This window comes from Atheta coriaria, unplaced genomic scaffold (genome assembly GCF_025399875.1).
Source record: "Atheta coriaria isolate IRGN ID8LTWV9N9 unplaced genomic scaffold, Caltech_Dcor_3.1 hic_scaffold_8_pilon, whole genome shotgun sequence".
Classification (NCBI taxonomy): domain Eukaryota; kingdom Metazoa; phylum Arthropoda; class Insecta; order Coleoptera; family Staphylinidae; genus Dalotia; species Dalotia coriaria.
In genome coordinates, this window is record NW_027045450.1 from 6,852,404 (window position 1) to 6,866,838 (window position 14,435).

General features: G+C 39.1%; 2 protein-coding genes across 2 annotated transcripts; both read right to left on the reverse strand.

Annotated features, from left to right (window-relative positions):
• Positions 1–204: 204 nt before the first annotated feature.
• LOC135797624 (DNA polymerase alpha catalytic subunit-like) lies at positions 205–3,750 on the reverse strand. The gene is made up of 4 exons (XM_065310094.1): positions 3,612–3,750; positions 3,260–3,553; positions 2,511–2,880; positions 205–2,453 (listed from the first exon to the last, which is right to left on the reverse strand). The coding sequence occupies exons 1-4, from the start codon at positions 3,645–3,647 to the stop codon at positions 211–213; spliced, it is 2,943 nt and encodes a 980-aa protein (XP_065166166.1). The 5' UTR covers positions 3,648–3,750; the 3' UTR covers positions 205–210.
• A 110-nt stretch (positions 3,751–3,860) lies between these two features.
• Positions 3,861–13,741, reverse strand: bbg (big bang). The gene is made up of 7 exons (XM_065310088.1): positions 13,391–13,741; positions 11,421–12,984; positions 10,272–10,369; positions 4,918–6,842; positions 4,730–4,858; positions 4,349–4,664; positions 3,861–4,211 (listed from the first exon to the last, which is right to left on the reverse strand). The coding sequence occupies exons 2-7, from the start codon at positions 12,962–12,964 to the stop codon at positions 4,060–4,062; spliced, it is 4,164 nt and encodes a 1,387-aa protein (XP_065166160.1). The 5' UTR covers positions 12,965–12,984; positions 13,391–13,741; the 3' UTR covers positions 3,861–4,059.
• Positions 13,742–14,435: the final 694 nt, after the last annotated feature.

Consider the following 14,435-nt stretch of genomic DNA (forward strand, 5'->3'; position numbering starts at 1 on the left):
ATCGCGGTTTCGTTTCGCCGCGGTGAGTTTGCGCGAAGCGCACGGAACGAACTCATTCATTGCGCGTTCGCGGTTCGTGGTGGATCGCAATCTACGCCGTTTACCTTTACTACGTTGCGCATTCGGTTTTCACGCCGCGTCGCAACGTGATTTGTGCTTGGGGCAGGTAGTATATCAAAGATCTTCTTGAAACTAGACCCAAAATCTAACCTAGGCAACTTTATTCTCATCATCGCACAAATATAACTTACCAAAATCAACAAATTGCATTTGTAAATTATTATCACGTTCAAAATACTCATCCAACAACAATAATATCCTCTTAAAGAGTGTAAAAAGTCTTATTTTATCATTATCACCATCAAAAATATGATTACCTGCAAACCATTCAAGTGTAAATCCTACGGATAATATAACCTCCTTCCACAGCGCCATCTGCTTAAAACTCTGCACTTTCATGCAAGCTACATTATCCTCCGCCATTTTACGCAACGACCCTTTCACCAAGGTCAACTTCTCTGCAGCCGACACCAATCTGCGATACTCATTGATGGTATTTTCCACTGTTGCGCATATTTCATCCGCCTGAGCATCGTCCATAAACAACGCATGACAATTAGGACAAGTCACAAAACACTCGTAACTCCAGCGCTGGTTTACGACCACATGCGTCGAGCATTTCAAACAACGGAAGTGAAACGGCAAAATGTTATCATGTCTATAACGCGCCGGTAAAGTCCTGACACCATCACTCAACGTTCTAGGTTTTAAAAACGTTAAAACACTATCAACGTTGACATACTGTGGCGCAGCGCTTAATATCTTCTCCAGCAACTTCAAAACTTGTTTCTCTTTGTAATAATTTTTATCTATGCGCAGCCCGAGGGCTAGAAACTCTTCCAAATCATACGCGCGCATATTATACGCATTGTCAGTGCCATCGTCACAAATCAAACAAGAGACCGTGTCGTGTTGACTGTAACCCAGGCAACTTTGAAGATTTCTTCGTCGTATTATATTCCCATACATTGTTTGCGTTGTGTATGTTTCCGGCGCATTTTGAAGCTGAATATGCACCACATAATCATTCACATCGTCGCTGGTGAACTTTGTCTGCATCGCGGTGAGGAATTCGTTTGTTCGGATGAACCGCGGTTGTTTGACCACGATCCGTTCGAGGAAGTAGCGGAATAGTTCTTGACTTATGCGTGGTGTAGTTTTTCGTAGAATGCCTTTTATCATCCAGTTATCTTCATTTCCAGGCTGATTTTTATATGAATTGTGATATCGCAGTGCGTATTCTTGTTTCCCAAAGATAATCCCATGTGAAAATACTCCTTCTAGTTTCAGTCGGATGTAATTATGGCGACTGTTGACATATTCTTGATATTTGACAGCTTTTTTCAAAGCATCTTCATAGTTTATTGTTGAGTATAATTCAATGGCTATACTGTCAGTTAAACCAAAAATGACAGTTGCTTCTAAAGCAGGCGGAATTTCATGTTCTATACTTGTTAAAAGATTGCGGCCATGTTTAGTGATAATATTCGCTAGTTTCGGATGATAAAAGATTGAATATTCACTGCATAAACATCCATAGACACTATTTGTTAATGATTTTATAATTTTACTCTTTAAAGTTGATTTTTTCTTTAACTTTTCTCCATTTTCTTGTTCTTTTTCAAGTAATGCTTCACGCATGCGTATTAATCGATGCATGAGGTTAGGCAACACATTACCATCCCCACTGGTGAATGACAGATTATATTCTCTAATAACACTTGGATATAACGACTTAAAATCGAACATTACTATTAAATTATCAAAGAATCCAACATTTGGTTTGATTATCTTCCCACCCATGATTCCACTCTTTGCAGGTTTCATAAAAGTTTCAGGTATTATAATCTGGTGTAATTCGTGTTTCAACATGCACTCCACACGTTTCAACTGTCCGTGACTACAAACGTCTTTTAAGGGACATCCGGTCACGTTGGAGATTAACATATACGTTGAAATCACGTCCATTTCATTAACAAGTTGTACAGATTTCTTCATGCGATCACACATTAGTTTGGTTATGTTTGCTGTGTTGAATTGTTTTGAATGTGCAGGTGGTATTTTGATAAAATTCGTATCGTTTAGGAAATATTCATACAAATGTTGTTCATGGGGTAATAAATTCGGGTAGAATTCTTCGGCGGCTTGTTTTATATCCATGATGATGTTGTGGTTAAAAATATTTCGAATTGCAGGTGAATACGGATTCGAATAATGTGTGAATTTTAACTTGTCAAGTAAGATTATGATGTTGACATTCTCTTCAGCAAGAATATTGTATAAATTCTCAATTATCAAAGCACTTTTAGTGCATAGATGTAAATTTGGTATATTTTTCAACTGACCTGCATTAGAATTAGTATTTTCAACATGTGGTGATTCTGCAAGAGCAACTGTAAAATACGTGTTAAATAAGTTGCCTAACTACAGGATCCTGTAACCCAACTTACATATTTTTGTTGATTGATGTATGCAGGTTTTTCCATTCCATAAAACAATTCCAACAGCAATTGCAAACGGTGTACTGCAATTTTCATTCTCAATATTGACTATATCCAGAAAATATACTTTGAATAAAGGTATATCTTCAATTTGTGAATTCTCAGGCATAACACTGATGTCATTCGGATGACAAATCAGTTTTGATGGACAAGATACTTTCACATCTTTACTATATGTTTCTATTTGAAGCCAGCAAGGACATTTAATGCCTTTTTCCAACAGAAATGCTTCAAAAACATCCTCATCCAAACCAGAAATATATTCTATACAACATTCACCCGGTATTTGATTGTTATTAAAGTGAAACTTTTCTGGGAGCTGTAAAAACAAAAATGTTCATGTTTTATGAATGTAAGCATGTGCATAGTTCAATTTATTCCACTTATTTTGTTAAACTTGTAGCTAAACGACGTAAAACTTGACTAACATGACGCGCATAAAGTAAGAAATGCATAGTTATGTGCAATGTGTTATTAAATTAGATTTTCAACATGTTTAACGTTTTTTTCCGTGAAATTTACAGCGAAATACCAGCGGCAGTGACAAAAAAGTATAGAAGCATGTAGATTGTTTAAGTATTATCTATAATAACTAAATGTTCAGCATATAAACAGAACTAACCTATTCTAACTTCATACTTCAAATACTTTCAGCAGATAACATGCATTTGAAAATATTTTCCTATCATTCAACTTACTTGGTATTGAATCATCAGAAATTCTTGCAGTTTGTTGTTGTATATAGTTTTCCTCTGAACAACTTGACTTGAATACGTTTTTAAGTGATTTATGGAGTTATTTAGAGCTGTTTCTATTCGATCTTTCAGTGTGCCTGTTTTAAATGTGCTTGGTTTTTCTTTCACATAGATGCGTTTTATGATTGGACTCAGTTCTATGGTGCAGGAGTTATATGTGTTGCCATGTTTTAATTTGCCATATAATTGCAAAGTGTTTGTGGTCTGCCTTCCATGAAGAAAGTAAAAGTTGTAGCTCTTAACATGAAAAATAATTAAATTAGTGAATGTTTTATGGTAAACATGAGCAACTTACATTGAAATTCACACAGAAGGATTCATTAAAATCCATGGTATTAATTGTTATAGACTATGAGTGGATATTTACATGATTTTTGTATGTTTTTGTTTTACTTGTTGATTTTAACCTGTTTGGTTTGTAATTTCTTTTCGCGCTATTTTACAGCTGTTGACTTCAGAGTTATCATAGGCAACTTATTATACACATTGCACATGTTGGTACATTATGCATATAAGTCAAAGGAATTGATTTTTAATACCGGGATACATTTAAATACACATTTATTCATACAGAAATAATTAAAAATACATAACATTTGTTCTATAGCATAATAGAAATACTGATCATATGTTCTCATACATAGTAGACGAGTATAAGTTCTGCGGCAATGTGATAGGCGGACAAGCGGAAAGAAAACATTACGTACGCGCGTCATATAAATATTTATAAATACAGTATATTATTATCGCCGCACTTTGAGCGTCACCTCGCCGGGCGGCAGCTTCTTCATCAGCGACCAGGCGTCGATTCGGGGCATTTCCGTCACGTCTGTGCCTTGGATCTCTACTAATTCATCACCAACTGCGAGCATTCCGCTTTTATCAGCTAAACCGCCTGAGAAATCACAAATTATTAGAAAAGTTATACGCGGAAAGTTTATACCAAGCAAAAGTGGAGGGGATGGTATACATAGCTTTCACCCCCACCATTTTTTGCTGGTAGCTGCGTGTTGTGCACATCTATTAACTTACCCGTAAATAGTTTCTTGATAAGCAATGGCACATCGCCCTGCGGTGATCCTCTTCCTCCCTCCATACTAAAACCCAATCCGGAAGCAGTGGATAAAGGATCTTTAATCAATTTCACAGCAATGATTGGTTTATCATTTTGGATTACATCAGCAACAACATCTGCTGTTGCCGGTGTCACTACCGAAGAAGTAGTAACCGGAATGGATTCTAAAAGCGATATCCGTGAAGGATCACGTGTAGGGGTAGTTGAGTTCACAGATGGCGCAACATCCGTGCGTGGAGGTGATGTGACTATGATAACCTCCAAAACAGGTTCCTAAATACATAAATTAAATCATTAATCATAAAATTCATGTTTTGACTCAAACCAAATATCATTACCTTTAGTATGGCCATTGATTCGGCATGTGTAATGGCATTCATGCTTTTTCCATTGATTGACAACACGCGTTCACCTTTCCGAAGGCGGCCATCACGATGCGCAACACTTCCATTCCTCACTTTATGAATCTACACACAAAAAAGTAAGATAAAAACATAAAAACAATAAAAATCAATCATAAACATACAGTGATATCTTTTGTTTCATAATCCGTGCCACCAGCCAGCGTGATACCAATACTCCCACCCGGAATTTCCGGTCTGAGCGCAATCACTTTCACATCAGCCGAGGAAATACTCTCATCATCCCAGGACTTCACAGTCGACGCAATTATATTCTGCTTATCTTGCAACTTTACAATCGTTTTCGCAGTCGTTGGCATAGAAGGCAATGAATTTCTTTTACTCGGCATCGGACGAGTAATACTAGTATTATTGGTAGGTTTTTTAAGGTTAGTTTTAATATTACTAGTGTTCATCGTCAAATTCGACTGAACCGGCGTAGATTTCTCAAAGTTTTTACGTAAATCCGTAACACTAGCTGCTTTCGCATTGTTTCTACTCGTGAAAAACTTACTAGATAACCTATCATCGGTTTTCATCACTGGTTTGTTAACCTCTTTAACCTCTGATGTCAATTTTGACACCCGTGGAGGTTTAATCATACGTATCTCTTGAATTTCAACTGTTTTCGTTGATGTTACTGCACAGACGCCATTTTGTGCTGGTTTCACTGTTTTATCATCCTCAACATTAACATCTACATCCACATCAACATGTTCTATTTGCTCAACAATAAGAATCTGTTCCGGTTTGATGTTGTTATCAACGGGTGGACTGTCCGGTTCATCAAATTTTCTTTGTATAAGCAACGGAGATCCATTCAAATCCTTACCACTGCGACACTTCGCTGAAGCAAGTATATTCTTACGGTTTATAGCCTCTACGCTTTGCGCTTTCAACAATCTACGATTCGCTGCTGAATCATAAAGATGATTGGGACTTGCGGGTGGTGATTGTCTTGAGATGTAACTAGACTGACTCGAACTCACCGCTGAATCATTATCACTCTCATCTTCAGATTTCGTTATCTTGGAAGCAGGTGTATTTGTAGTTGACGGTGAACTACCACTGCCCATACTACCCATGCTTGCATATTCAAAACTACAATCACTCCTCGTAGGAGATGTGATACTTTCCAGGGATTTAGGAGCATCCGCAGAAGGTAATCGACATTCTTCATCAGAAGAAGTGGCTTCTTTTGCAGGTTCTACTGGTTTCGTTGAATAGACTTGGAGAGTTTTACGTTTGAATGCTGGTGAATACTTGGCGCATTCAACATCTGTGCTCCATAATGGTGTAGTGGTAAAGTTTAAACTAGGAGTTGAATTATTACGAGCATGATGTGGTCTTGCTGTGAGGGTTGCAGGGATAGAAGGCGGGCGGAATTCAGGAACAGCCTCAATAGCGCTTTTTATTTCGGGTAAATCAATCATGGCGATTGGAGTGTTGCTCGGAGCGACATCTGGATGTTCAGGAATGATTAAACCTTTAAGTTTGGATAATCCTCGACGTCTTTGATCTACTATCTGGGAAAAACGGTCATTCGACGAGGAAATGTCAACTAAACTTTGTGATCGTTTGTGTAACTTGTTGGTTTCGATTGGATTCAATGGATTCAAAGGTGTTGTATGTGTGTATTCTGAGGTTAGGTCAGACATACTGCCACGTTTCATAGGTGATGGTTCAAAAGATGATTCAAAGTGTTTTGTTTCTTTTACGTTGTTTTGAGTTGAATCACCATTGATTGTTGGTACAGCAGGTTGTGAGGGTTCTTCGTTGTGACTGAACATAGCAATCATATTCTTCACATTGGTTTTTGTTTGTTCTTTGTTGCCACGTGGTAAAACATTGATGCTTCGACGTGGAATCACTGGTTTTATAAGTGTGGTAGCCTCTTGGTGATAATCTGGGAACTCATGCCCGTCGGGTGGTTGGCGAGTGTCCATTTTGTTGTTTTCAGTGTCTGTAGTGTCATCTACATCTGATTTTGACTGTTTCAACGTGGTGCGAGGTGCCGGTTCAGGCGCTTTGATATTCTCCTCGGATTCATCTACAAAAACAAAAATTTTAATAAAAAAAAACAAATTTTACTTATTTAAAGCAATAAACATTACAGGTGATTTTTTTAAGTGGTACTTTGGGTTTGCAATACACAATACGAACCACATCCATCTTAAAATAAAATTTTTAAGTATTTTAAGGGTGATTAGTGGTTTAGTGATTTTTAAACGTAGATTCAACAGATGGTGAGGCTGTCTGCAGACTGACAATCGTATTCGAAGGTTGTGAAAGACAAAACTTACACTCTCATTTGTTTATAAGACTTGATATGCCATATAGCAGAGGCTGTGTGCACACAGAGTGGATTAGTGGGAAGTCGCCATATATGACGAGCGGTTTTGAGCGGCTGTGCGACCGGCCGGTTGACCATGGTCAACTTACAACTCACAACACTACGAAAACTCACTGCAGTACACCCTCGCGCGACTGAACTGACATAACCTTATCCAATATAGGCATAGGTAACATAACTTCAATAAATATCTATGGGAAATATTTCTATGCAATTATATTCTGTTTATTTTGCTATTTTTCAATAGTTTTCGTATTTTTTGACATAAAAGTGTTAAACAAGAACAAGGAAGTTTATTAGAAGTGTTTTTTGACATTTTAATAATGACGTCGGTATTACAGATTCCTTTCTTAAACTTAACTTCAACTTTCTAACAAAAAGGCAAAGAATTTGTTTCCCTAGGCATTGGACGTGTGATACTAGTATTATTGGTACGTTTTTTAGGTTAGTTTTAATATTACTAGTGTTTGCTGTCAAATTCGACTGAACCGGTGTAGATTTCTGTATGTTTTTGCATAAATCTGTAATACTAGCTGCTTTTGCATTGTTTCTACCCGTGAAAAACTCAGTACATAACCTATAATCAGTTTTCATCACTGGTTTGTTAACCTCTTTAACCTCTAATATCAATATTGACACCTTTAGAGGTATAATCACACATATCTCTTGAATATCAACTGTTTTCGTTGATGTAACTTCACAGACGCCATTTTGTATTGGTTTCACTGCTTTGTTTCCCTCAACATCTATATCAACATCTCCTATTTACTCAATAATAGGAATCTATTCAAGTGTGATGTTGTTATTAATCAAATTGCTCAAACAAAGCGCAACATAACCTAACCTAACCGCAATAAATACATAAATCTATGGGAAACATTATTTCACTTTATTTATTTGTATGGATTGTGCAACTGAATTGTAAAATCGTTTCATATGTGCACACACTGCACACACTTTCGTTTCACTCTTATGGAAATTATAATTGTACCGAGTATAATATATATTGTATTGTTGCGCGCACACACGTCGCGATGCAATATTATTTATAGCGCATTACAGAACAACGCAAGAAATCGACGCCGCGCGCCAAAGTTAACAACAATTAGGCAAGACTCGCATAATAAAAATTCATGAGTGAAATTTTTTCGCTAAAAAAACACAAAATTCTTTTCACCTTTCGCGATGCGTTTGATATTTTAAGTGCAAACGAATGTTTAAGTCAAAAAAGTGAAATTTCCGCTTCGATTGTGACTTATCTGTTGGTTTAATGCGTTGGGATTTACGATCGTAATCTCAAATGAATTTCAACGCAAATATTTATCCAGTGTAATATGCATTTCGCGGAATTCATGAGACTAATGCGCATGCGTATGTGTCTGATGCGCTTTCATTGATGTAATAAGGAAATTGCCTAATTGTAGCAGTTAATATTTATCATCCGGGTAATTAACCGGGAGTGTCGCTGATCGCGCTGCTGATAAAATGCAAACGTGTCGCAATATGACTTTTGACGTGCGCGAAACTCTTGCAATTCGAGCTGCAAACAAACGAAGAGAAAAAAAAAGCGCGCAGCTGGCCGGGTTGCGCCGGCCCGGCACGTACGGAGAGCGACTTTTTGGTTCTCTTGTTGCACATGCCGCATGCAGTTCCCTTACATTGCAAGAACGTTGTGTGTGCGAATGTATAGAGTTGTGATGTTGCTCTCCGCGTGCCTGCTCCGGCCGGCTGCGTTAACTCGTTAAGTATTACCGGTTAGCGCAATACTGTTGTTGCGTGACATTTTCTTTGTTCGCGCCCTATGCGCATGTGCCTGTGGCTTATGCGCCCGGGGACCAGTGGGTGGACATTTTGCACTTGTTCCACGCCATATACACAAACAGAAAATACCAAACAATGTTTATTTTTGGTTTATGTTTAGTCTATAAAACTAAAAACTAAAAATTTTTAAAAATCTTACTTGTTTCGGACTAGTTTGCAGTAAAAATCATCATAATATCCTTCTTTGTGTTTTTTTTAAATTTTTTATTTTTATTTTTTTAACTTCCGGTTTTGATTTGGTGTTTTTTTGTGATGAATGACACTTCACGGTCAGATGTTTTCACTTGTCTGTGATTTCCGCTTGGGTTTTTATTGAAGTTTGTGTGTTTTTCGACTGTTTTCAAAGCGTAAATCGTGTGTGCAATTCGCTTTGTGCGGCGCGCGGCGTCCGACGTGGTGAACGCGAGCGTGAACGCGCGTAAACTACTCGCGGGGCCGCTGACTGCGCGCCCAGGATCGGACGGACGAAACGGACGAAACAGCGAACCGCGACTTGCGCGCCGCGAGCACCACACAAGTACGATTTTCAATCATCGCACAACATCATCAATACAACTTGATAAAACTCACATTTTCATAACCCAACATATCACAAATGTCTAAATTTTGACATTTTGTCATTGATTTTTGACAGTTGCAGTGACAGCTCTATGCAAATATGACAACTGATGATTTTCTGCGTGTTAAAAATATTTGCATGAAGACGTAATGCGAAACAAGCATAAAACAGTTTCTCGCTGACCTTTTCCTAATTTTTGTTTTACGGTTTCTACTCGCGCGTCTGTTTGGCTTCGACCCGGGTCAGCCCCGGGCGCGTAATTGATAGTTTTTGCCTTTCGTTGATTTCGAATAGAAAATGAATAATGGTAATGGCGTATGACGTCACAAGCGCGCGAGTGGCAGCAGCCGGAGAGCCCGGGTCAGTGGACGTAGAAGTCAAGGGCAGCGTGGCCGGCCACCATCATCATCATCATCATCATCGCAGCATCCACAAGAGTCTCTCTCTCGTGCAGAGAGCGCGATGTTTGCGTGTTTGTGCACTGAGTACTTTGTACATTCTTCGCGCAACGCTCAACGCGTACTCTACCGATCTAATAATCATTATGAATAGTTCCATGCGCGTGCACTGCAACCACTCAAACCACTTAAAAACATAATTTATATTAATATTTATTAGTTTAGAGTTATTTATAACCACTTTTAACAACTGCTATAATTAATCATTAATTGTGTTTGTTCTGTGTTAGGCAACACACAATACATGTGTGTGTTTAGACGTAGAATAGAAATGATACATGAACTCACCGCTAGAGGTATCTTCAGTCGTTGCATTCACCTGACAGCCATCCGCATCGTCGACTTTTTCGCCTTCTAACTCCGTTCGAACAATCTCTTCGCTGAGCCTGTAAACATAGTTGACTTGGTTGCATAACTGCCACTCTAACGCCATTTGCAAAATATTGCAAATATCAAATACCAAACGTGGAATGAAAGAGTAAAGACCAGTTATGCTTATTACGGACGTATTTGAAAATGTCAAGGACACACAGCCGACGTAATCGCGCTGGCGCGCTGCACAAGGAAGAAAATACATAACAGCAAATCTCAACAAACAATTACATTGTCGCTGATGCTGAGTGTAACTCTTTACGTAATTAAATTATTGGTGCATAACACGCGAACGGTCTGATAGTTAAAACGGTTTAACGCGTTTCTTTGTTAATTACCACGTTTTTTTCGAAATTAATTGTGCGTTTATCAGAAAATATTTTCATATAACGATGAGAGGGCGGCAACCAAACTTTCAAAATGAGTTTTTGAACAAATTTTGATCAATGGGTGAGTAATAAATTATCCACGACGAGAAATTTGTTTATTCAATGCTTTTCTGTTTTAGGATTGTGTGAAACGTCGATATTCTGATGTTCTCATGTTAATTTAATTTCATTTCTAAATTATGCTTTACTTTCTCGCATTGTGCGACACTCGCGGTACAGTTCTCATGCTTTTGTGAGCACGCGCATTACGACACTTCACAACCGCCGACGAAATCTTTACTTTACAATCCCGCAACTTTTCCCTCAATTCTCTAAACGAACAAAAAACTTAAAAAAAACTTAATTAAAACGCGTTTCTCTTCTTTTCCTCGTTCTCCATAAACATCAACAATTAGCGACAATTTAATTATTTATTAACACCACAGCATGCAACTGCATGCGTGACCTCTTTCCACGCGCATGCGCAGTAGATTTCTCTCATTTCGCATATGAAAAATAATAAAACGGATGTCATTTGTCCGCAAACTAGAACATCGCGTTGACAAGATGGCCGCGCCGCCATGTTATGACCGCAACGCGCAAGAATGTTCACATGTTGCATTGAAGGTCATTCGCGTTTGTTCGTCGCGTGTTGTGTGTGCTTTTTTAGCGTGTTTTTTGCGTAAGATATATTTACCGTTGCGAGTGGTCGTCGCTCGGAGCAGTGTCGACGTCTTGCAGACTCTCGTCCTCGTTGTCCGCCTCACCAATTGTAGCCAATGGCTGGGAACTACTCCACCCAAAAATATATTCATCTTCATCATCATGAGATTCACTCAGGTAGAAATTATCAGTGTGACGCATTTGTTCCTGTTCTATAAAGACCTTTGAATCGTCATTTGTCTCACCATCAACTTTAGTAGATTTCGGCACGAAATCCACAAGTCGTGGTAACACCTTCACATTTTCATCCTCGTGATTATAATCGTTATTATTCGTCTCTATTTCTTCTAATTTTTCTTTTAAATCAATATCTGTTGATGGTACCACATGTTTACTCCTTGGTGGTGGTGGGGGTGGTGGCCGTTTCTTCCCTTTACTCTTCTCACCATGATTCACAGTTAAAACAGCCGCCTCCACCACTCTAACATCTTCATCCGCGTAACTCAACGGTGCGTCTTGGAAATTCGCAGGTGGTTGCAGCGTGACATGGTGTTCCTTCGCTTGGAGGGAGACCAGCCGCTCAAACAACAACTCCTCATCCGGGGAATGCTCCACATCAAAAGGATTCGTGTGTTGTATACGTCTTTGCACAGCTGTGGGTGTAGAAGGCATGCTACCAGCAAAACTAGACGTGGTAGTCGTTGGAAACGACCCAAAACGATCCACGACAGTCGATATAGAACTACCAGTATCATCCGATTCACTCAAACAGTAAGATTCCTGCTCCTGTGAGAATAAATCAAGGTATACCTCTGCATCCGGTGGGTGTACCACCTGTGTACTTGTAATATTCATGTTGCGGACTTGTGGTACCGGTGTAGACTCATCACTATCACCAAAACCTTTCGGGGGTAAAGGTGCGTGTAAATCTTTTTTCCGGGGGCCTTTTCTTGGTGGTACCGGAGGCGGCGGAGGAGGTGTCCTCTTTTTTTCAGCACTTATCACCAGCGGGGCTTCGTTTGAGGTTAGTTTATGACGTACCTGCAGTTTTATCACCACATTTGAATCTTTTAAACATCTTACACAGTCTATGCGTGTCATTGATGTGACCTTGACGTTATCAATCGCCAAAACTTCATCACCTTCAGTCAATACACCCCAGGTACCACGTACACGTGAAGCAGGACTATCAGGTGCGCATGATTGAATGAAGAGACGTTTTACAAACTCAGCTGCTTTGGTCCCACCTTCAAATTTCAATCCAAAACCTAATCGCTCACCAGGAAGTCGGTACACTAACACTTGTTCAACACAATAATCATCCACACCTTTTATATTATTATTATTAATATTATTATTTATAATTTTTGAAGAAGGTGATGATATTGATGGTGTGTCACCTATTTTTAACACTGTAACAAACCCGGATGGATCACTTGATGGTACCACATGTTTTTCCTCTTGTGGTGGTATACCACTTGTTCCCACAGCCACAACAGTCACATATTCACTTGTAATTTTGTTTATTTTATTCACTTGGTTGTGATTATTAGAAGGTGGTCTTCTTACCGCTTCCATGGTTGTGGTATCACTGTGACCTGCAACAAGGTACGTCGCCTGTTAGAACGTAACAGTTGGTTGATTAGTGGCACGCAAGAAAATAAAAGATGCGCCGCGTTGCTGCATCTCGAACCTAGTGACCCACTGGCGTAGTGCGCACCCATTTCAAACGGTGCGCGCAGAAGAGACTCACACACACACATGCGCGCACGCGTGTGCCTCCGGGCGAGTGAACATTGGCCACGTAGAAATCTCTCTGCGCACAGCGTTTGAAATTGATTCATTTACACGCTCCGAACGAGATCAACATGTGTATTGAGTTGTATCTCATGGTACCTAACGGTATTTCTAATCTAGGACCATTTTAATTGTTTTAATTTATGTATTTTGTTTTTTTGTGATGTTTTAATAGCGATTTGAGTGTTTTGCGGGGTTGATTCTTACCAGAATGTGGTTTTTCTTTGATGGTGTGCTGTCGTAGCGCGCACTTGTGTGATACTCATTCGTCCTTTTCACGGGAAGCGTAAACAAGCGTGCGTGTTGTGTTGCGCGCCTCCCACGGAGCCCCACTTCAACGCCCGGGCACCTGACCTCACCTCTTCTTCCCAGCATTCGACGACTCAGGTGTCTGATGCGGCATTTCGCGAAAAATCACACGTTTCACACTCGAAAACAATAAAAAAACACACAGATTGAGTTTATTAAATGTTAAAAATGGCGGCTTGCCGCGTCGAGCGCAAAATTGCGATTAAATGCTCTAGCAGCGCGGTGCACTAATCGAATATAAGGTCGGTGAAAGTTGCCTCTCTTCTCTTCTTCCTTCCTTCGCGCTTAGATTGTGTCAATGGGTCGCAGCGTATTTCAACAATCGCGTAAACATGATCTACGTACATTCCGCGCGCACGCAGGCCATTATAAGCGTCCCGGCGCAGCAATTACTCATTTCTAATCAGAAAATCTGAGCAATAATCAGGAACCAGCAACGATAAACGGCGCAAGAGGCATCGTTAGGTAGATTACGCCGAGATGCACATTATGTTTCTATGATTACTGCGTTTTATTTCGTGTAAACACATTTTTATCGCGGTTTACATCGGTTTTTGTGGGTATTTCACTGGGAAGCGCTTGTTTAGGCTTTTGTTTCGTATAATATCATTCGGTTTTGATCTAGGAGAGGAAGTGAGATTAGTTTCAGGAATAAAAATTACTGTTTTTGTGTAGGAATAATGTTGTTTTGTGGTTAGGTATGTTTTTGTGGCTAATTGTGTTTTATTTTGGGGTTATGAAGGATTTTATTAGTAAAAAGTGTATATTTGGTTTTTATCTTGTACTGGATCTATGATAAGATGTGAGATAAGTATTAGAAGTTAAAATTACTCATTTTTGTGCAGAATATGTACTAATTTGTTAGTTTTGTGCTATTTTATAGGTTAAAACTGTAAAAAAGTAAATATAACCTCAAATAAACTAACAATTTCAGCTTTTCTTT